A 24985-nucleotide genomic window follows, 5' to 3' on the forward strand; every position below is an offset into this window, starting at 1 on the left:
CTGAAAGCACTTGCCCCCTCTCCTGCCTTTACTTTCCAGAGCTGGGGGGGGGGTGTCCCTTCTGAGATGCTTATTCCACCCCTCATTCCTCCTTTAGATTCAGATTTTGTTTTTCAGACTGTCTAGGCTGTGGCTTTTCCTCCTGTCTCCCAAGGTTATTCTAACAGTCCATTACACAAGACCAGTTTGCATGTTGCTCATCTATTTACAACTCTTTATCATGAGCTACTGTATTTCTAAACACTCTAGTATGCCAAAGAGAGCGCGTATTTACACAGTGCATAATTAATATATGGACTTTGCTGCCACCAAGATGTGGTGACAGCCATTTATTAGATGGCTTTAAGAGGCAACATACCTCCTTTGATGACTAGCTATTACAAAGAACATATGGAACCAAAATATTCAAAGGCAGCATGTAAATTCATCAACATTACAATTATTACACAGCATACTTAGTTGTAGTTAAAGGTTTTTCCCCATTTTTTATAGAGCACTTTCTACAACTATCTGACAAGCAAAAATTCAGCTTTTTGGATAACAAAGGTGATAGGCAGAAATTGAGTAGGTATATTAGTACAGGATAGAGGAGCTTTCCTGAGGAATTAAACTGAGAGCCACTCTTGCAGGTTTTTTGCTAGGTTCCTGCACTCTGAAAAGCAGCGTGATGTCTCTTCACTAAGAATTGGCCTGAATCTATTCATCCATTTCTGGTCCAGGCCTCTCAACAGGTTCTGGACAGTCTTCGGGCAAAGCTTAGCAGTCTTTTGACTTAAAGGGCAAACTCCCACCCTTCCCATTGCCATACCTTAGATGAGTCTGACGTCCGGGATGATTTATGCCAGGAAAGTGATCTAGGAACCCAGTCACCCATTGCTAACACAACCCAAGTAGATTCGACTAAAGCTTAGAAGCAGTGCCTTAACGGAAGGAAAATGGCAGAGTGGAGAAAAAATGTTGCTTTCTCAACCACAGGCCAATCAAGAGACAGAAAGCAACACAACATAAAGTGCAAAACAAGAACTCAGCCCTTCGCCTTTCACATGCTTCCTGTTGGGGTTTGTGGGATAAAATAGTTAGTGTGGTAATGAGTCCTAGCTAATGTTCTTTTTTTAGTGTTTCGTTCTAACTCACTAAAATCTCTTCCTCCTTCTCTACCTTAGTAGAAATAAAAGAAAGGCTTACCCATGTGTCAGAACACCAAAAACCTAACACTTTTTAATGAGGGAGCCCTTTGCCTAAATTCTAATTGAATGAAGGCTGGTTGCAATTATTCAATGAAGCAGGCAAAGCAGCCTATGTAGGCTTTGAGATTTATTTTTTTTTACCTTCCAAAAACCAAGAGGAAAATTATTTTCCAGGATATAAAGAGGCGGCAAGGAAGAGGACTAAGGGACAACTATAGATGATACAGTTCTTAAGACACAAGAACTTGGTAGCAATCCAGAGGTGTCTCATCAGGCTTTAAGAGCTGAAGGGAAGAGAGATGTTGGCCAAATGTACTTTTCTGTTGTGGCTGGATGATAAGACAAGGCTAGTTCTTCCCACAGGCAAACTGGGGTTGTTGCTTTAGGGCACAGAAAAAGGAGAAAATTCTGAGATGATGACCACCAAATATCAAAATAACAAATATGCTTGCCTTGTTGGGGAGGATCTGATATGTAAGCAACTGTTCAAAGAACAAAAATGTCTTAATTCAGGCATCTTTGTTGTGCTCTCTCTCCCCATTCATTCCTCCACTGCAAATCTTAGGTAGAAGCAATCCAATAGCAAAATCACATTCTAATACTGAAGGAAGGAAAGGACACGTCACTTTTGATGTAATCAACTCTGAATAATATACACAGATGCACACACACACAAAGATAAATCAAACGAGAAACTTTAAAGAGCAGCCAGAGAAATAAACATCTTCTGTTGCATTACTGTTGGCCTTGACCTGGGTACAGAAACTACAGTAGCATTCAATCACACGGGTGTGGTTTACAAGGCAGTACAATACGTACAAGAAATGAAGTCACGGAACAGGGGGATCTTCCTAGAAGCTCAGCTGTAGCCACAGGCTGGACAAGGTAAGTGTGGCTCTGCTTCACAATCATGTGAAAAAGTGCACCCCACTTTTTGTTTTTTTACTTTCTCAACAGATATTTGACTTTCATTTCAACAATACTGATAAAGGGGATATAACAAATATCATGCACCATTTACATCTGGTAGTCCATTGTGTAATTTAAATAAACATAAATGCAAATTTTGCATGTGGAAAAAGTATACCCATACATTTATCACTACAGGTACCTCAAATACCTGAAATTAGAATCAGGTGCACCAGATCAGGTGCAAATAATTAGAACATTGTTACAGAGGAACTGGGAGGAACCTGCCTTATTTAAACCTCAGACTTTTAGTTTGATTTGCTCTTTGTTGTTGAAGTGGGTGGTATTGCCATGCCTAGATCAAAAGAGCTCTGTGAGGCCTTCAGAAAGAAGGTTATAGATGCCTATAAGCCTGGGTAGGGATTTAAAAAGATCACCAAACAATTGGACATCAATAATTCCACAAGCTGAGATTATTTCCAACAACTGCCAACTTGCCCAGGACAGGCCGTCCCAGTAAGTTCAGCTCAAGAGCAGAACGCAAGATGTTGAAAGAAGTCTCTAAGAACCCCAGAATTTCATGTGACCTACAGGTAGCTCTCAATGCTATAGGTAGCCCTCACTTAACAACTGTTTGTTTAGTGACTGTTTGAAGTTACAATGGTGCTAAAAAAGTGATTTAGAACTATGACCATTGCAGCACCCCTGCAGTCATGTGACTGTGATCCTGGCGTGTGGCAACCAGCTCACATGGTGGTTGCAGCATCCTGGGGTCACGTGATTGCCATTTGCGACCTTCCCAGCCAGCTTCCGGCAAGCAAAATCAAAGGGGAACCATGTGATTCATTTAACAACCATGTTGTTCACTTAACATCCACTGCAAAAAAGGTCATAAAATCAGGTCTGGTCACATGATGTTTTGCTTAACAACCACACTGCTTAGCAACCTAAATTCTGGTCCCAATTGTGATCTTTAAGCAAGGACTACCCGTATTGATGTCAAAGTGCATGAGTCTACCATTAGAGAGAAGCTGCATAAATTAGATCTACATGAAAGGTGCGCCAGGAGAAAACCTTTGCTGTCCAGAAAGACCATAAGGGCAAGACTAAAGTTTGCCCATAAACACCTAGGCAAAGACCAGGACTTCTGGAACAATGTGCTCTAGACAAACGAGGTAAAAATAGAGTTGTTTGGCCACAGTACCAGAAGACATATTTAGAAAAAGACCAAAGACAGCATTTCTTTATTTAAAGTGCTGGCCTAGAAACCAGGAGACTGTGAGTTCTAGGCTTTCTTCAGGCATGAAAGCTGGCTGAGTGACTTTGGGCCAGTCACTCTCTGTCAGCCCAACCTACCTCACAGGGTTGTTGTTGAAGGGAAAAATAGGAGGCAGGAGCATTAGGTATGTTTGCCACCTTGGGTTATATATAAAAAAGGTGGGATAAAATAACAACCAAGAACAACAATAATTTCATCAGAAGAACCTGGTACAAACTGAAAAGCAAGGTGATGGAAATGTTATGGTTTGGGGCTGCTTTGCTGCATCAGGATCTGGGCAGGTCACCATCACAGAATCCACTATTAATTCTTCATTGTACCACAGGGTGCTTAAGGATAATGTGAAATCATCTGTCAGAAGAGTAAAGCTCAACTGAAAGTGGACCTTGCAACATGACAATGACTCTAAACGTTCCAATAAATCCACCAAGGGATGGCTAAAAAAAAAAGAAATGGAGGGTTCTAGAATGGCCAAGTCAAACCGAGATCTAAATCCCATCAAGATGCTGTGGGGTGATTTGAAATACATGCAAGAAACCCCTCAAACATCACATAGCTGAAAATTTTCTGCATGGACAAGTGGGAAAAAATTCCACCCAGTCGATGTCAGAGACTGTTAGACAGTTATAATAAATGCCTACTCGAGGTTATTTCTGCCAAAGGAGGCAATACCAGGTATTAGAGCCAAGGGCATACTTACTTTTTCCACAGAAGGAAATGGCGTATCTATTAACTTTTCGTTGAATAAATTATTGCAAAATCATTTTTTCATAATTTTGTCCAATTACATCACCTTTATCTTTCTATATTGTTCAAAGGAAGATAAAATATTAATATGTCCACATATGTTAAAAAAGGGAAAAAAACTTTACACGGGGTCTACTTACTTTTTCACATGACTGTAGAATAATTACAATTTCCACTTTAAGACAAATAGCCTGTCCCTTTATTGCCTCTAGGTCAAAATACTCTCTGAGGTCCCCAAAGTGGTGCCATGGACTCTTGCATCTGCCAAGCAACTTTCCCTTCCCTGACTTAAAAAAAAAAAAAGTATTAATGGGCATGCTACAAAGCATCAATGTAAACCGGCAGCTTTAATTTAAAGAAGGCCACAAAGCACCATTGGTTTCCATACATACATACGTACATACATACATGCATATCCACCATACCATTGCCTTTGGGATAAGCAATTATATGCAAAGCGCAGAAAAGGCGCAAGAAATAACAAGAGAAATTAAAAACCTGAGATAAGAAAAAATGTAGCTAAACCTAATTTACAGCAACACCATTACTATGCCTCTTCATACCTTCTCAGCCATCCTTGTCTCTATCAACATATTCACATACTGCTTCAGGCATTGCCTGTTGCTCTTTATGTTTCTTGCACCTCTCCTTTTGAGGAACTCATAAACTCCATCTAGCCATTACTTTCTCGATCTTCTCAGTCTATTCTTTCTTTCTTCCTTCCTTCATATTCCTGTTCTATGATTTGATCTTCATTCAGTGTTTATCACCAATCCATCCCAACCTATTTCTTTTATAAGTCCCTTGTTTTTATTCACAAATCCATTTCCATCCATTTTTGACCCTATCTCTTATCTGATCCAATTCTCACTCCCATATAGCAAAGTGGACAGAAGCACACTCTTATACACAATTTTAGCTTCTCCTGACAAACATTTATTCCTCACAGCAAACCATATATCACTCATTATTTTTCTATGTTTCTTAAAATTTGTCCATCTATTTTCCATCTTCAGTCAGCATGCTATTAAGGAACACAAATTCATTGACTTGTTCCACTTTTTTTGCCACTACAGATAGTCCTCACTTAATGACAGTAATTGGGACTGGAATTTCAGTCACTAAGCAATGCAGCCGTAAAGTACAATGTCACATGACTGCACCACTTAGTGATGGAAAATCTGGCGCTTCTGGTTCCTGTTGTTAAGCAAATCACCACAGGTCGCTAAGCAAGAATATCATGTGGTCACCATTTGCTACTTCCTGCCAGCTTCCCCATTGACTTTGCTTATAGCAAGCCAGCAAAGGAGGTTGCAAATGGCGATTATGTGGCTGCAGGACATTGCAACGTTGTAATTGTGAGCTAGGGGGACGCGGTGGCGCAGCGGCTTAATGATGCTGAAAGTTGCCAGCCAGAAATGGTAGACGCTTCAGTGGTTCGAGTCCAGCCTTCATGTTAACAGGGTGAGCTCGTTTCCTCCCCAGTTCCTGTCAACCCAACAGTTCGAAAACTCACGTGAGTAGATAAATGGGGACTCTCACTCCGGTGGGAGGAAAAATCTGGTGGTGCCTTGCAAAAGGAGTCGGGAGCAGTTGCCGGTAAGCGCAAAAAACCGCACGCACCTGAAAAGGGCGCGAAGCAACGGAAACCCCGCCTCCTGCGCTCACCAGCTGGGCTCTGCTCTAGGAAGGAGTCACTGGCAAACCACTTCCGAAACACCTTGCCTTGAAAACTGCAAGGACTCGTCCAAGCAATCACTGCAGAGTCAGTAATGACTGAGCGCAGATAAAAAAAAAAAAAAAAAATTGTGAGCTGGGCACCAAGCACCTGGATCATGATTGCATGACGCCGGTAACGCTGCAACCAACGTAAATATGAGGACCGGTCATAGGTACCGCTCTTTCAGAACCGTTGTAATTTCAAACAGTTGCTGAATGAGTGGTCGTTAAGCAAGGACCACCTGTACTGCTTTGCCCTTATGTTTCTTAGGAAATTACATTTCCTTCAGCCTCATCACTTTGCCTTTTGGGAAATGGATATGGATATATCCTACATATTATTGTATAATCTTAATGGCAAATTATTCCACAGCAGCCATTTTGTGCAAGTTCCCACAACACACTTTCAAAATGTCCTTACTAGCTCAAAAGGAGCAAGGACTACTGTCTTATTTTAACAAATGTGTGAGAGGCAGACACTTGTCTTAATTGCCTCCTTTAAGAAGGCATGGCCCACTTCATAGGAGGCTCTTTGCAAATCTAAAATAATGTGCTTTGCTTCTGGTTCGATGTGATATGAGAACCCAAGCATTATGGTGTAGCGTTTTATACAAACTAGGCTATTACGTTTGCTTAACAAATGAACATTTAACATTTCTGGCTTAGCATAGTATACAAAAATTAAATGCAGATGTATTGAAAGTATCAAGGAATTACTAAGAATAACTCCTAGTAAATATGCAAAGGGCTTTGAACATACTCCAGATGCTCCCCGTAGGAAGCTTCAATCAGGCTTTCTTAGGAACAGCATACAGTGCAGCTACAAAGTGCAACGATGGAAACTTCCACGTTTATCATTCTATTCCAGTGCAAATAAAGTTCTTTTCAGCAAGATAGTCAGACATGGGCAATTACCTTATTTGATACTATCAAGTTTCTATCTTAGCTGCTCTGCCACAAACTAACGTACAACCAAAAGTTTGTGAAGGACTGAGGCTTACCAAAACTGAGACTGCAGACAGTTAACCACATTTAAGTCTTACGTGAGAAAGCTCAAAAATCCTGGAACATCTTGCGAGGAACCCTCCCAGAGCACTGCGTGCAATGAAGTAATCGGCTATCCCCGGACTCCTTTTCAGCAAGAGGAAAGTAACCTTGACTCCCTGCACCCAGCCGCCCGCTGCTCAGCCTTCTCCAAGCCTTCAACAAGTATTTCACAGGTATTTAATATCCAGACTATTACTTACCCAAGGAGCAAAAACAAGTTACTTCTTCACTCCTGGCTATCTCATTAGTTGGACTTTTTTTTCCTAGCCAACAGCTCTACCCTGCCCTTGAGCTTTTCCCCCCTCTACCTCTTGGGACAGGTGAAGCAAACCGTCCATTTGCATAAGGGAAGGAAGGGGGTGAGGCCTCCTTAGCTTAACCCTTTCGATGCCTCATGCTCCACCAGCTCCTTTTTTTGCTAATGAATCATTTCTGTAAATTGTGGCTAGGAAGCAAGACTACCACAAGAAAAGAGGACATGGTTGGCTTTGGAGAGAAAAAGCAGAATATGAGGCTGTAGCACAATGCCTTCCTAGGCTACCAACCACAAATCTAGGAATAAGAGAATGGGTTTTTCAAACCCAAGGTGGTTGTTGCTAGCCAGGCAGGATCCCCAGAAATTTTCAATCACATTACAAATTAAAAATTAGCTGAAAGAATGGCTGGAGGAAAATGTGTTTGCAAGATTTAACCCCGAAGGAGCTTTTTTTTAAAAATTTGGGGCTACTGAATCTGGGCTACAGAAATGCCAGATGACCAGGGATGGCAGAAAAGAGATGTACAGAAACAAATCTAACTTTGCTGCCCTTTAATGGCCATCTGGTTTTTTTGCAGGCCAGATCTGACAGCATTTGTACAATTTATTAAGGTATATAATGGTTTGCTTGCTTATGGCTTAGTGCCTTGTGCAAATGGAGCCATTGTACTTTATAAATACAGTTTTATGGTTTAGTTTGTCTAGATGTAGCAAATTACAGTTTATTCAATAAACAAACTATGGTTTAGTGTTATATAAACATATTTTCCTCTTTTTCTGAGAAAACATGGTTACTGCCCAAAGACAACACTTCGAAAGGGTTTGCAAATAGTAGCTTGCCCAACCTGACAAAGTTTGCATTCACCAAATTACACAGCAACACTGCTTGACATTTTCTGCTAATTTGCACATCTGCAAGGTCTCTCTTGAGGTTGTAAGATTTGTAAGAATAAAGCATTGCCATCCTGGCTCAGGCCAGTCTTTCCCCATGCTTCCCCTTCTACTCACTGTGGTCTCCCAGTTGCTTCAGGGAATCTCATAAGCAGGACGGTGTCCTCATAAAATTTTGCCACTACTCCTAACTACTCAAGGCTGCTATGGTTATTCAGGAAAAAAATCAATACTATCCCTCCTTTGTAGTTGTTTGTGCCTATAACTATTAAAATATCTGGTGGCAATTATTTTTACAGGCTTATTAAATTACACAGACTTACTATAGAAAACTACAGATAGTTTTAATTAAGAATGACTTTCTGGTATAATTAAAAATAAAAATGAAATATGAACTAAACAATCTTTAATTAAAGGATTCTTCAAGCATCTTTGTGCTGTGTTAATCTTTCAGCCAATGCTCTTTCCTGTACTTTTAAATGCTATTGAACCAAAGAAATGTGTTTTTATTTTCCTAGCTTTTTAAAAAAAATATAAACCTGGCAGCTAACAACAAAAGTTGAATTGTTTTCCACCATTTTATATGCCCAGGAGAAAATGGACAATAAAGCTATCATAAGGTTCATTATTAAGCACTTTTGTGTTTTTCCAATGTCCTTAAAATTTTCAACAGCAATGAATTAAAAAGGGCATTGACACTTCAAAAGTTAATATGTGCCAATATAATTACAACCCTGGAAATCTAGATAGACTGTTAGAATGCAATTTTAAGGAGTTGTAATTATGTATGAATTGTTTTATAGTTAGTTCCTGGTGTTTTTCTGAAACAGAGTTTAAAATAATTATATACAATAAAAAGAGCTAAGTTCAAATTCCAAGTTCTCTTCCACTATTTTTTTCACAAGAGCTTGTTGTATTTGATATAAGAATGTTGTATACTGAATAGGTTCTTTTCACTTTAAATGATGTTTGTGTGTTTTTATATGCACACACATACGTTGAATTGTTAAAATAACAATTAGAGCCTTGGCACCGCACATATATCAAAGCTGCTATGTTACATTTCAAAGAGTGTGTCTGTTCTCCTTTATTCTTATTAGTTGTAAATCAACTTTTTATGTCTTTGGGGTCTTCTACTAGTGTACATGCATGCTCAAAACTGTCTTTCATCAACATTCTATATAAGACCTATGTAACCTTTGGGGCTCTTGCTCTTGGCTTGTCTGGGTGCAAGAGATCAGTGAATCACTATAATCTGCTAACTTCAGAAAATAAAATGACTGTTGGATCCTCTCCAGTTGCTGGCATTTATTCAGGTATGTTTTCCACCATGCCAGTATCATGCTTCAGAAAAGCCTGCAACTGACGCACCAGCTGAAGTTGGACAAAGGACCCCATAGCCATACCCTCTACCTGCCTATTTAGCAGTAGCAATGAGTCTAGGAGGACTCCCAGATTGCTGCTTCCTCAGATTTCTTCCTTTTGGGCTTTGTTTCTCAACCTTGGCAACTTGAAGATGTGTGGACTTCAACTCCCAGAATTCCCCAGCCACCCCTGCTTTAGGAGGAGTGCCTCTCTATTCAATTTTTATCAGATCAGGCAAAATGCCAAATTGTTACTGAACAAACAGCACCTCCATCTTCAACTTAAGCTTGTTTTGGCCTATCCAGACTCCAACAGCCTCCAGACAATCCATCAGAAGTTCTACCACATCTCAGTGTCACATGAAGCAGTGATGTATAATTAGGTATCATCAGCATACTGACATTATTGCACCCGAAACTAACAATTAACTTCCCCAAACAGCTTCATGATTATGCTAAATAATAGAGATTATTAAGCAGTAAAGAGAGATGATCCCTCAGGCACTCCATGAATAAGCAGCTGCTTGGATAACCTTCCCTCCATTACTACCACTGATTGTACTACTTACTCAAGAAGGAGTAGAACCATGGCCTTCAACTTCCAACTTGCTCAGATAGTACAGGCACCATAGTTAATGGTATAAAAACCTACCAAGAGGTCTAAAAGGACATGGGAGGGAACACTTCTCCAAGTCTGAACCATAGATTATTCACCAGGATAACCATGCACAGATCTGAATCCTGACTAGAATTTGTCCTGATAATTTGCTTATATGCCAGTCTGTAGCTGGAGCCCCAGAAGTTGGGTAATAATGGTCAAGATTGGCCAAATTTAGGAAGGACCTTTTCATAAAGGTGGTACACCACCATCTCCTTTAAGGCAGACAGCATGACCACCTCTGATCTATCCCTTCATCCTCCCATGCTTTTTGAAGGAACCATGTGAGGCATATCAAGCCTACAAAAAGCATAGCTCATAGCACAAATCATTCTTATAGCTTGTGTGGTAATGAACTGGATCCATTCTGTGAAAAGCTAAACCATCTTAGCTGCTGTTTTTGGTTTTCATTGGCTATTGTTGGCTGGTTGCAGTATTGCTGACAGATGGTTTCATTTCTTATGCAGTCTATCAGTGTGATGTTAATGATCCTATGGAGACAGCACATTTGGAAAGTTTCCAGATTTTGGATCTCTGTCTGTAGAAGTATCCATGATTCAACTCATATAGTAGCTCTGGTAGTATCAGTTACCAAAGCATTTGTATTTTGGTGTAAATGGTAATGTTAGGCTTCTGCCATAAGCACCAGATGAATGAACCAAAAGCTACAGTGGTGACACCAACTCAGTGTTCATTTCAGCTGTTGAGACAACCTGCTTTTCCTATACTATGGAGATGAGGTATTTGAATTTTTGTACTTGTTCTAATTGCCCTCCATTTAGGTGCATGACTACTGGTGAGCTATCGGTGGTCCGTATTTTTTTTCCCACCCTGATCACCAATGGAAATGATTGGGCTGCATCCCCAGTGTCACTACAGAGTACAGTATCAGTGGCTATCAGCAAAAATTGCAGTGCCATTTGTTCACACGAGTTCAGTGTTGAACTGACCCTGTCCAAATTCAATTCCACACCTATTTGTGAAAATGTTTCTCATAATGATGTCTGCTGTAGTATTGAATTGAAATGGAGATAGGACGCATCCCTGGAGTCCCCCAGAGCAGACTGGGAAGCCCTCTGACAGCTCACCTTTGATATGACTCCTGTAGGTTGAGCCATCATAAGCCTGCTATAGGAACTGTATGATCTTACCTGGCATTCCCTCAGGGGCAACTGCTTTCCAAACAGTGGGATGAAGCATAATAAAAGACATCTGCAAAATCAGTCAATACTATGATCAGTTGTTTGACACATCAGATTTGTTCTTCCATGACTTGTTGTAGTATAAATATCTGATAACAACAGCCTCATTTTGGATGGAAACCAGGCTGTTCTTTGTGAACTTCTTGTTCTCTTTGTTCTTATGCTCAGAGTTGGATTATCTGCATGAATATTTTATCAACTATGGGGAGCAGACTAATCCCATAGCAGTTTTCACACATATGACTGTCTCCTTTTTAAAAATGGGGACTATGATGGCTTGCCTCCATGTGTTTGATATTTGTTCTCCAGATATCCAGATCAACTGAATTAGTGAGTGCAGTGTCATAGCAAAGGGTTATCTCCTGATGTCAGTGCTTCTGCTTTGACCTCATTGCATCCAGCAGTTTTGCCTTGCTTTAGTTGTTTTATAGCCTCTTTGATCTCTCCAGTGCTTGGCACCTCGTTTAGTACTGGTTCATCATGAGGGCCTAACTTTTGGAGTGATTCTGCAGATGGTATATTGGGTTATTGGTGGTTGTATAGTGGTGAAAATATTCTTTCCATTGGTTCAAGAAATCAATCCTGGTACAAAGATACCACTGCTGCTAAGATTGTTGTCACTGATGATGCTACAGTCAGGTCCAGAAATATTGGGACATCGGCACAATTCTAACATCTTTGGCTCTATACACCACCACAATGGATTTGGAATGAAACAAACACAATGTGCGTTAACTGCAGACTGTCAGCTTTAATTTGAGGGTATGTACATCCAACTCAGGTGAACGGTGTGGGAATTACAACAGTTTGCATATGTGCCTCCCACTTGTTAAGGGACCAAAAGTAATGGGACAGAATAATAATCATACATCAAACTTTTCCTTTTTAATACTTGGTTGCAAATCTGTTGCAGTCAATCACAGCCTGAAGTCTGGAACGCATAGACATCACCAGTTGCTGGGTTTCATCCCTGGTGATGCTCTGCCAGGCCTCTACTGCAACTGTCTTCAGTTCCTGCTTGTTCTTGGGGCATTTTCCCTTCAGTTTTGTCTTCAGCAAGTGAAATGCATGCTCAATGGGATTCAGGTCAGGTGATTGACTTGGCCATTGCATAACATTCCACTTCTGTCCCTTCAAAAACTCTTTGGTTGCTTTTGCAGTATGCTTTGGGTCATTGTCCATCTGTACTGTGAAGCGCCGTCCAATGAGTTCTGCAGCATTTGGCTGAATGTGAGCAGATAATATTGCCCGAAACACTGCAGAATTCATCCTGCTGCTTTTGTCAGCAGTCACATCATCAATAAATACAAGGGAACCACTTCCATTGGCAGCCATACATGCCCACGCCATGACACTACCACCACCATGCTTCACTGATGAGGTGGTATGCTTAGGATCATGAGCAGTTCCTTTCCTTCTCCATACTCTTCTCTTCCCATCACTCTGGTATAAGTTGATCTTGGTCTCATCTGTCCATAGGATGTTGTTCCAGAACTGTGAAGGCATTTTTAGATGTCGTTTGGCAAACTCTAATCTGGCCTTCCTGTTTTTGAGGCTCACCAATGGTTTACATCTTGTGGTGAACCCTCTGTATTCACTCTGGTGAAGTCTTCTTTTGATTGTTGACTTTGACACACATACACCTACCTCCTGGAGAGTGTTCTTGATCTGGCCAATTGTTGTGAAGGGTGTTTTCTTCACCAGGGAACGAATTCTTCGGTCATCCACCACAGTTGTTTTCCATTGTCTCCCGGGTCTTTTGGTGTTGCTGAGCTCACCGGTGTGTTCCTTCTTTTTGAGAATGTTCCAAACAGTTGTTTTGGCCACGCCTAATGTTCTTGCTATCTCTCTGATGGGTTTGTTTTGTTTCTTCAGCCTAATGATGGCTTGCTTCACTGATAGTGACAGCTCTTTGGATCTCATCTTGAGAGTTGACAGCAACAGATTCCACATGCAAATAGCACACTTGAAATGAACTCTGGGCCTTTTATCTGCACATTGTAATTGGGGTACTGAGGGGATATCACACACCTGGCCATGGAACAGCTGAGAAGCCAATTGTCCCATTACTTTTGGTCCCTTACCAAGCGGGAGGCACATATGCAGACTGTTGTAATTCCTACACCGTTCACCTGAGTTGGATGTACATACCCTCAAATTAAAGCTGACAGTCTGCAGTTAACGCACATTGTGTTTGTTTCATTCCAAATCCATTGTGGTGGTGTACAGAGCCAAAGATGTTAGAATTGTGTCGATGTCCCAATATTTCTGGACCTGACTGTATATGTATGAACTCCAAGATATCACAATATGGTGTCCAGTGTCCAGGATTCTTGTTAGTGTGCAACTTCTTGCAATTCATCAGCAATATTATCTCAATGCTGTCTTTGTCCAATTACAGATGATGGTAGATAGCACTTTGGAGTTGTTGGTATTGAGATGCATGAACTAATTTACTTCTCTTCCTTTGGTCTATCATGTCCACATTTTCATCTGACATTCAGACCTGGTTGTGTTTACAGGGCACAAGGCAAAGAGATTTAGCTCATTCACTTACAGTTGTTGTAAACGGAATTGCAGCATCTCAATATTTTCTGGTTCTGCAAGCATTGCAAAGCAGTTGGATAGGGCCAGTTGAAATGGTTGCTTAAAGATAGGGGTGCCTGTTGAGACTATTCTCTAGGGCGTGAGAGGTTTCCCTTGGGTGTGGGTCTTTTCAACTGGATCTGTACAGTTGCATGTACAGTACAAGATGGTGTTGAGGCCCAAAGTCTGCTCCCTGTAGTGCATGAATGTCTTTAAATGAGGTCCTGAATCAACTGGTTATTATAAAGTAGTCCAGGTCCACAGTATCCTTTCCACAGAGTGCACCATGTAAATCAGTGTTGTGTAGGGTATTGGAATATGCTGTTTCCAATAATAAGCCCATTTTCTGCTGCAAATGGTAATAGATGTGCATCTGTATCACTTAGTACTCTCTGGTCAGAATTTCCAAGTGTCTTTTCCCATTCTTGCTGATATACTCTAACACAGGCATTCAGGTCTCCTGCAGTGATTATCATATTGCTGTGTGGTAGGGAGTCCAAGGAAGCTTGGAGCTGGGAATTGCTTCATCTGCACTCACCTTGTCAGTGCATAGACAATGATCAAGTGCATTTGAATAGTTTCTTATAATGTGAACACAGCAGGTTGACTCAAAATAGATTGGAAAACCCTTTGGTCCACATGAAACCAATGCCTTTTGTGTCCTGGACAGCTCCTGAGTAATATAATATTATTGCTTTTCACTGTTGGCTGGGAAATTCTGAGAACTGAAGTCCACACATCTTAAAGTTGCCAAGGTTGAGAAGCACTGGTCTAGAACATTGATTCACATGTTGCCTAAGATGGGCAGTCACAGTTTAGATAATGTAGTTATCGATATTCTGAAATGCAGTGATTTCTTTCAGCTGGTCAGCACTTAAGCCAGTATGGACATTCCAGCGACTAGTGTCAACTTTTTCTTTGGGTTGAGAATTTTCCATTGTTCATCTTGACCAGCTAACTTTTCATTGGTACCCTGTTCTTGGTTATCTAACAGTGCCAATGCACCAGCTGAAACTCCTGATGTGGTAGCATTATTAAGCAAACATTTCTGTCTCATGGTTCTGTAGATTCATGCCTCATTTTATGATCCTTCAGCAGGGGATTAACCATCCCCATTTTTCTGTGTTTGGGACTGGCATATAGATACGTTACCTTCTGCTACCTGGAAGAAGGCAATGGGAAATCACTCCTATGCTGTTGGTAAGAAAACGTAATGGATATGTCCATGAACCTATCAGATCATTCAAACAAGACCGTATCAACTTTTTCTTATCTCTTTTCAGAAATTTCCTCAGGAAATTATGTCAAACACCCTGGCCCATTAAGTTGCTTGGCTAATTTTTAAATTTGTGCTTTGTTTCTTTAACAATTCAAAAATCTATCCTGAACCTTTGGAAGCTGAAAGAAATATGGTAATTAAATGCAAATCCTCTCAACCCAAATATTCATCTGCAAAAGAAATACAGTCCATTCCTCTCATGCAGTTCTTGTGGCCTTTTGGATCCAGAGCTACATCACAAGGGCAGTCACCTGAGAGGAGATTAATTTGGCATTTACCAGTTGCTGCCAATTATTTCAGCCAGGGCCACTGTCCCTTCAGGGTGTGGTCTCTGGTATGCATTCTTCTCCACCCTCCTATTTATAGTACAGCCAAGTAGATTAAGCTGGAAATAGTACACCTCAACAGGAGAATGACTAAAGACAGTGGAATGTACCTACCTTCGTGAGGACATGGGGCTTATTTTTGGCAGGACTCCTAAGCTGTTTGAAAAGCTACATGACAGGCAGTGGGAAAAAGAAAAGAAAAGTGCCAACTTCATTCCCCATAAGCATTTCCTTAGTAGGAGATGTGTTTCCTGCTAAATTTCTGCCTAACACATTGCTGTGAATAATGCAAGAATTTTGCCAGAAGTTTTATGAATGAATGAATGAATGAATGAATGAAGTATATACACATGTATGTATGTATACACACACACACACACACACACACTCTATCTATCTATCTATCTATCTATCTATCTATCTATCTATCTATCTATCTATCTAGGGCTGGACTAAAAGACAGCACTGAGGCACTGATCATAGCAGCACAAGAACAAGTACTAAGCACCAGATCCATAGAAGCAGGGGCCTACCAGACTAGATAGGACCCAAGGTGCAGATTGTGCAGGGAAGCTTCAGAGACAGTCCAACACATAGTAGCAGGATGTAAGATGCAGGCAGGAACAGCATATACTGAATGGCACAACCAAGTAGCTGGCATTGTGTACACGAACATCTGCACAGTGTACGGGCTACACCCTCCCAAGTCCAGATGGGAGATTCCACAGAAGGTCGTGGAGAATAACAGGCTAAGATCCTGTGGGACTTCCAGATCCAGACGGACAGGCAGGTACTGGCCAATCAACCAGACATCGTGGTAGTAGACAAAGACCAGAAGATAGCGGTAGTGATAGATGTAGTAGTGCCAAGTGACAGCAACATCAGGAATAAGGAGCATGAGAAGCTGGAGAAGTACCAGGGCCTGAAGGAAGAACTACAGAGGATGTGGAAAGTAAAGCCCAAAATGGTCCCAGTGGTGGTAGGAGCACTCGGGGCTGTGACTCCTAAGCTGGGAGAGTTGCTCCAACAGATCCCAGGAACAACATCAGAGCTCTCTGTCCAGAAGAGTGCAGTGCTAGGAACAGTGAAGATACTGTGCAGAATGCTCAAACTCCCAGGCCTCTGGTAGAGGACCCGAGATTGAGGAAGACACATACCACCCATAGGGGTGAGAGGGGATTTTTTTAATATATATATATATATATATTTACACACACACACACACACACACACTCTGAATCAAAGCAAGGATCTATGCCTGAAGATCTATGTCTTTTGTTTTTATTTGCAGGGAAAAAACCCTAGAAACTTCAGAACTGCTGGCACTGAAGCCTCTTCTTTAAATGTTAGTGTGGCTTCTCTGGCCTTATACAATATGGGATGCAAAATGTGAATGTTCAGAATTCTAGCGCTCCTTTCTCTTTGCCGGAGTTCCAAGGTAGATTTCAGGCAGCCCAGGTTCAAATGAGATGAAGTCTGGACTCCTTAATTACATACTAGAGGGTCAGGTTAGAGCCCTGCTTGGTAGCTGCCTAGCATCCTGGCTAGGTGCTTTTTTTTTTTTTTTTTTTTTTTGGTGCTACCTTAAGTTTTTGATTAAAATGAGAAATGGACAGGTCTGTTGAGCAGCAGTTGGCAGCTGTGCCAGTCACGCCCATATCTAGCCTGGGAGGCCTTTAAGACAGCTAATCATGCTTTGGTCATCTTGCAATTAAACTATTGCAATGCACTTGACATGGGGCTGCCCTTGAAGACCACTCAGAAGTTATAGCTGGTCCAGAATGTGGTGGAATAGGCAGTGATGGGCCCATGTAAACCTCTGCTCTGTGAGCTGCACTGGTTACCAGTAAACTACCAGGTGCAATTCAAGGTGCTAAAAAGCCCTTTGTGGCATAGGGCCTGTTATGTGAGGGACCACCAATCTCCTGTAGTTTCTGCTTGTCCCATATGGTCTAACAAAATTGCCATGTTCTGGATCCCACTGATTAAACACCACCCCAGATGAGATTTGTATGATCCCTACCCTGACCCTGTTTATGGGAGCCCTTAAAACCTGGCTCTATCCCCAGGCCCTGGGTTAAAATGGGCAGTAGCCCCCTTTGTGAGATCTTTCATTTGTTTAATTGATGGTTGTTTTTCTCTCCTTTCTTTTAGATTATATTTCTGCTTTTTAATTGTTTTTACTATTGCATTCTGGGCAGCTTAAATTGTATAGATTGGGGTGGTCTATAAATTTAATTAATAAATAAATAAGGTAGGGGGGAATCCTTCACTTCTCAATGCAAATGGGAGGAACAAAACATCGCAGAGTGAAAACACTCATACAAATCTAAAACTCACTCACTCCAAATGCTAAACTAGTATAGGAGATTGATAGTGAAATCAGCTGTTTTTCACAATGAGCTAGTATTCTGTTGGCCGGGAACTGCGCATGTTTAATGTAGGGGAACATTAGAAAATGGTACACTGTTTTGTTATGCATTTCTTATCCCTTCCTTCTGCCCCATTACAGACCAAGCATTAGGGAAATACTACCCCCTACTGGGGCTTAAGTGGTAGGAAATACAGTACAGTAATACTCCATGCATTTTAGCACAGGTACGGTACTCCATTTTTCTGGAGCTTTCACTCTGCTGCTGGGGAATTTTAGTTCCAATATATCTGGAAGGGGCCAGGTTGCTTTAAACAATATTTTTCTAGTTCTGTTTGATGTGGCAATCCAACATGCCTCACCGTGGTAAAGAAATAGTGTACTCTATGCCTGCTACATTTCTACGTACTTATAAAATATGGGATATGATCTTAAAAAAAAACAACTCATGGCTCATCTGGACCAAAATATGGATCATTGTACTGTAATTTATGCATGCTTATATTTAGCTACACCAAAAAAGCAGTAAAGGCTATAAAGGAAAAGTGAGTTAGAGGAATGATGGTAGTTCAAAAAAGCTTACTGAATCAGAGATAGGAAATTAATTTACAAGGGGTAAGCCATACATAATTGTTCATTTTAGCCAGTGTATAGAAATTATGTTTCAATTTAGTCAACTAAGACAATTCAATCATTTTTCTTTTCTACTGTAAGAGTAGATGGATCTTATGTGGTGAGGTAAAAAGGTAAAGATTTCCTCAAGGTGAACATAACTCCTGGGGACTACATGAACTATGGGAATAATGGAGAAGGGATTTGCCACTGCTATCTCCTAGGATTTTTTTTTTTAACTTCCTAGTTTAGTTTACAGCTGATGTGTTACCTGGTGATTCTCCATCCAAGAACTAATTAGGACCCTTTAACTTTTCAAAATTTACCAAGGCAGTGTTAGCACTGCTGCTTGAGCTGGGAATATAGTGTGATACAAATACGCCAACAAGGGATGTATGTATATGTGTGTGTGTATTTAATCTGTATATTTAAAATTTGACTCCAGTAATATTTCTGCCACATCACCACACAGTGAAACTGAAATATTCAGGTTCATAATCTGACTTGTGACTTGACTGATGACTAAAAAGCAATCTTCCACCAAGTCAGAACTGTTTATGGCACTCACTTTTTATTTTGCATTTCCTGAGCATGCACCTTGACTTGCTAAAAGTGTTCTGATAACATCCAATTTCATGCTAGTCAGAGAGCCAGTAGCAATTAAATTGGTTGACATTTTCTAACCAACCTATGCAATCCAGCATTGTTCACTATCATGATCTTTTTTCTCCATTGAAAATAATTGTTGCGTTGTTGTGAAAATAATTGTGTTGAACATAATTTTCAGCCTTCAGGAGCCAAGTTTCAGTGACTTCCCTGCATTAGAAAAAGAGCTGGATGGCTTACAGAGTATAAACAGCATGTGCCTTGTTTCCTACCAATCATTTCCCTGTTTCCCCCCCAGCTCTTTCTACCTCATCCCCATATCACGGGAAGGAGGGAGGGAAGGTTGTAGGTATCAGGAAGGAGGCTCTGGCAAACCACTTCCGAAACACTTGCCTTGAAAATTGTAAGGACTTGTCCAAGCAGTCACTGCAGTCGGTAACGACTGAGCGCAGATAAAAAAAAAAAAAGGACACAATTGTAACACTCTTGTCTGCCATTCTTTAAAGCAACCATATTGATTCTCTGAATTTCATGGCAATAGTCAGGAAAAGATGTGGCTGCTTTAAAGAGTGGCAGACAGTAACATTCGTGCTCTGAAATACCTTTCTGGAATTGAATCAGGAGCACTGCACAGGATCTAGTCCATAAGTATAACCAATCTAATTTTTTGACTTCTTCCCACCCATTTTTGGAGGGTGTCTCTAGAGCTGCCTCTCAAAAGCCCTATAGAAGTTGCACACTCTTAGTCTATTAAGATCTCCTCAATGGCATCAGCTGGGGGTGAGTGTGTGTCAGACTGACATCGGCAGTGTCATGATACAAGCCCGACCTTTTTCTACATGTGTCATGACATCACAAGCATGTCTCAAAGCGGCAAGCTTCTGTGGATGTCACTGGATCAGTGTTTCTCAATCTTGGCAACTTTAAGATGCGTGGGATAGCTGGTTGGGGAATTCTGGGAGTTGAAGTCCACATATCTTAAAGTTGCCAAAGTTGAGAAACACTGCACTGGATCCTCTCCAATGCTGTGGTGTGGTTCAGATGCTAAGCTAGCATTTTTTAAACCTTGGGCTGTTGAACAAGGGAGCCTGGCTCATATATAATAGTAAGCGCTAATGGGGGAGTTCACATATATACTAAGCCTAGAAGAACCAAATACAGGCTAGCGTAGCTTTACATGTACTGTATGCTAAGAAAAAGTAAAGATTTTCAGTAGCAGTAAGGATTGATAGTTAACTAGAGGAACGATCTGGTTGGCTCATGTGTCTTCAAACTGCAGTTTGATCAGCAGGAATCTGCAGCTCAAGGTATCTGTCGGCCAAGCTGGACTGTAGGTCAAGTTGCCAAGGGCTGGAAGTAGAGCTGTGAAACTAAAGCTGTCAGGAGTTTCATTTGAAGTTACACATCATTTATTATGTGAACCTCAAGTGCCCAGCTCATGTCTCTCTTGCACTGTGCAGAACTGAGACATCTCTGCCTTTTCCTGTTTGTCTGCTTGTCTCTGCATAGAAAATGGGAATTGAAAGTTATTCAAATCACACTCCCAAGAATGCTAACCATGAGAACCAGCTCCTTGATTAGGTCAACAGCTCCTTGATTTACTTTTAGTATTTGTCCCAAAGTGATAGATTTATGTGGAAAACCCTTTGTTTCTTCTGCCTGACAAGTTGTTACATATTCTGAAAGGAGCATTCTTATTTGTCTGTACTACTGGGATTATCTCCAAAACTGCTAAACTGTTCCTTGATGTATTGTTTGGATGGATTCATTAGGCTGAAATGTGGCCACCTAGTATGTTGTTCAGTATGTATGTATGTTTATGTGTTCTGACATTGCACACCCATATGTAAGAGTTGGAGTTTGCATCGTGATGTTGGACACTCATTTCATCATTCTGACAAACCATCAGATTCTAAGGTGTAGAATCCCTCCCTTTCATCTACCACCACCAGGCAAAGGCTGTATTTTGCCCAAGATGTGAACCCATGTTTTGAGTTATTGAATCAATATAATTGCTGGCATTTGTGCAACATACTGAGCCATAAACTAGCCTACCACACTTTACCCTAGCCCAGCGCATTGTGTGGAGCCAGCTTGTGTGTATCAAAGGTGAAAGTTGAACTGTCATTTATGTTTGTTGTAAATAATCATAGTTGGTTACCTTTTTCAGATAATACCACTTTGGAGAGTAAGTGAATGATTTTATGTCAGAATGTATGCGGATACACACATAACTGAATGCTTGTAGCAAGACTTTGCCTTAATATTATATTTTCCAGTATCAGACATTAGGGGCTTTAACCTGGGAGTATTCCACTTTAAGATCTCCAGTCTGAAATGGCAGAATCTGAGACAAACTATGCTAAGGTATTTTAGCAAACTGGGAATATCAATTGCAGAGAAAGAATGAAGTTTGGCAAAATTATCTGGAAGTAAAACTGAGATCAGAATGTCAGTAAGGAAGAAATGTCATCCCATCACCAATAAGGAAAACTGGGGATTTCAACAAACCCTTAGCAGGGATTCAACCAACTCGACTGCAGAACAGTGAACTCTGGGGAAACCTGCAGGTGGTAAGGTTAAATAATAGGCCAGAGACAAGACCAGAAATTAAAAATGAGTTGTCCTCAACATGGCTAGAGCTGCCCCAGTATGGTTTTTAAGCAACTGTCATTTCTAGTCTCACATTTGACAGCCTTCCTCAATGTGACATTGTCAGATCCAATTAATCTAAAATTCCCATCACTCCACACTATAGACATGGTGTCAGGAATCATAGAAATTGTAGTTCAGTGAGCTCTGGAGGGTTCTGGGTATAAAAGCCCTCCCGACACGAATATGTTCCAGAATCTATTAGATTACAATTCCCATAGCCCCCTGTCTTGGAACAAAAGGGATATGTAGTCTAACACATCCAGGACATAGGAAACACAGACCTATGATAAGAAATTGTCAGAGTACCTCTTTGGCACAGTGTTCCTGCATGTCCTGTTTCACTCGGTCTTTCATCAGTTTGGAGATGTTTTCAGAGCTGTTCTTCAGAAGCGGGTGAGGGTGAGCCCATGAGGCAGCTTTGTACAATCCAGAGTTCCCCACACCTGCCAGGCTGGGAGCTGTGAACCTTGCCAAGTCATCCAGGGATACAGCAGGCCTCATGTGGTCAGCAGAATGGCCATGACCTGCCAGAGGAAGATTAGAGTCTGTTGGGTAAGGAGGCTTAAGGGAACCGTATGAGGCACTGAGAGGGGGCCGTGTGCCTCTCACTGCTCCAGAAGTGGGTAGAATCTTCCCATTATCCTCAGGAGACACCACTGTTTCCATCCCTAAGGAGCTGGAACACTGCTGTGAGGTATCTGTTTTGCATTCTTGAACAGCTGTCACAAATCGATATTCATACTCTGGCAATTGATCACTGCCAACTCCAATGGAGGTCCCTAAATTGGTAGTCTCCAGCCGTGTGGTGGAAGGTGGCTTCTCAGAAGGCGTGAAGGGGCTCAGCTCTCTGACATATTTAGCTGGGATGTAAAAAGGCCGGGAATTTTTGCTCTTCCTAACATGCCACCAATGGTCATTGGTTCGCCTTAAAAGCATATATCTCTCATTGGGTTTGATTGTGATAAGCTGGCCATCCTTGGAGGTGTATTCAAAGGCATATTCCACCAACACGTATGTCTCCTCCTCTCTGCCTGTTGACTCCATCTTTAGTGTCCCAAAGTGGCTTCCAGTGGACTATTTATTTCCCTCTGAAAGAAGAAGAAAAATATTGTCAAGCATGACTTTACACAGGCCTGTGCATACTTAATTTGAGGAGGAAAGATAGAGTTTGTTTTTGTGATAGAATTTTGCTGTCCAAATAAGTGATACACATTCACTTATTTTTACATCATTATTCTGCTCATCCTTGACGCGCTTTCCCTAACCTAATTCTCTTCAGATCTACAGTTCCCATTAATAATTTGTTCTAATGTTCAGTTGCAAGCTACACAATGCATAGTGGGATAGTTAATTTTCAGCTTCAAACAATGCCAGCATTACAGGGTGACTACACATTTGTGAAGGATCAGGTTGGCATGAACAGTTTGTTCTCTGCTGTCATTGAAACAAGAAATTGCCTTTCACTGATCTGGTTCAGAGATGAATCTGGGGGCAATTGCCAAACCACAGCTTGTTGATGCCTTCTTGTGCCTTAATGGTAAGTGTGGATGAGCATTATAATTGAATTGGCATAAGCATAATTGCAATTAATCAGTAACTAGCTGTTTGTTATTGTTCCATGAGAACTTGCTACTCCACATTGTGCTTCAGAACTAATATTGTGTTCTATGCAGACTCCCTCTCTTTCGCAATGTGATCTCAGGGTGCCTCTATCATTTTGTTTTCTGCCAGGGTTGCTTTCTTTTCCTGCCTTTTAACCAAGACATATCTTTGTGGCTGCAGATGCATAGGGCTATCTCTGCAAAATACTGCTGAGGATGATGCAGATAGTTCTGACACATTTGTGCTTTCAGGGCAAAGCATGTGGGTTCAAACCACTTCCACCATACTTGTAATGTCTACAGGCAGACAGGATAGACTGAGATGGTTCTCTCAGGCAGCAGAGGCTGAATGGGTTGTAGGTAAGGAAGTACTAGAGAAGAAATCGCTGGTTGCTCCACGGCTGCTCTATATTCCTTATGTTACTGGCCACCTCAGATGTATGTGAGTAGGGGGTCAGAGATGCCATTTTGTCCTCTTCACACAGCAAAATATTTCTGGTCTGCCCTGAAGTTGTTTTGTTTTCACCTTTAAAATAGGTGAAAGTAGCCCAATCTGTTTACTTTCTTCCCTCCTAGCATTTCAGACTTCTCCCTCCCTTGCTTAACTTGTTCTTCTGCTTGTACTTTCTACTACCAAGCTACTTCCAATGCCTAGAAGACCCTTCCCTTTTCTTGGTGTTATTCATTCATTTATTGAAGCTGTTTTGGAATAGTCTTTTAGATCTCTAGCTGGCTTGTAAAGAGATAAGAAATAAAATCCTTACAATAGAGTGTAATCTAAGACATACATTACAGTGGCAAAAATAACAAATGTCAGTAAGCAGGAGTTGGAATTCCTTCCATATAGATTTTCTGATCATCCAGCCATAATATTCTGTGGTGCTTAAAATTAATTTCTTTTGGAATCTCTTTTTCACCACCATCTGGAGCAGGGGTTTCTGACATTGGCTGGGTTGAGTCTTCCTCTATGGTCTTGCATGCCAGAATAGAACCAAGTTCCATCTGACCCAGAAGTTTGTTTTAAACTCTGGCTGACTAGATGCCAGTGGACATTCACAAGCAAGATAATGAACTCCCTTAGTTTTTCCATTTATTTTTAAAACAGAGTTTAGGATTGCAAATCTACTGTGCATTTTTAACTACAGAATCTACAGTCACCACATAGTCTTTCTTGTCATGTCCACAGTAGTAAATATGCCCTTCAATTATAGCTGTGTATCAAAAATGCCAAAGACATATTATTATATACTTTGCATTTCATGTTGATAATTGCTGTGAGTTGTTAACCTCACACCTAAATATCCTGATCATTCAGATCAGTTTTATTTAAAACATTTACTTTCAGATTCAAATGATTCTGTTTCCATAAGTGTGCCCAAATTTTGTCATTTAACATGTAAGATGTGCAGCAGTTTGATTGATCTATTTATCTTATTGGTGAATCAATATCACTTTTATGTATATAAAGTGTTTTATGGATGACTGCAATAAAAATTCTTCATTCAGGAGGAGAAACAAAATAGAAATAATAAAATATCCCAGAAAAATACTTTTCTTTTTCTTTCACTACTTTTTCCCCAACAATGTAAAACGTTGAAATAAACATTTTGAACAAAAAGTTAATAAAAGTTTATTATTCTGCTGTTGTACTTAAGTTACAAATCTGTGAACTTCTTTGAGATCAATGTGT

At 40.8% G+C, this 24985-nt stretch overlaps 1 protein-coding gene across 2 annotated transcripts in view; it reads right to left on the reverse strand.

The window, feature by feature from the left end:
* The window catches only part of ARHGAP27 (Rho GTPase activating protein 27), a 55737-nt gene that overhangs the window by 27729 nt on the left and 3023 nt on the right, over nt 1-24985 (reverse strand). For both annotated transcript variants that reach the window (XM_007429836.4, XM_088143330.1), the window contains exon 2: nt 22001-22782. In XM_007429836.4, the coding sequence (XP_007429898.2) occupies nt 22001-22738 (738 nt within the window). In that variant the 5' untranslated portion in view covers nt 22739-22782. The remainder of the gene's footprint in view (nt 1-22000; nt 22783-24985) is intronic.

The sequence above is a fragment of the Python bivittatus genome, unplaced genomic scaffold (genome assembly GCF_059951505.1).
Source record: "Python bivittatus isolate LINGU-HERP-01145 unplaced genomic scaffold, Pbiv_v1 ctg000410_np1212, whole genome shotgun sequence".
In the NCBI taxonomy this organism is placed as follows: Eukaryota; Metazoa; Chordata; class Lepidosauria; order Squamata; family Pythonidae; genus Python; species Python bivittatus.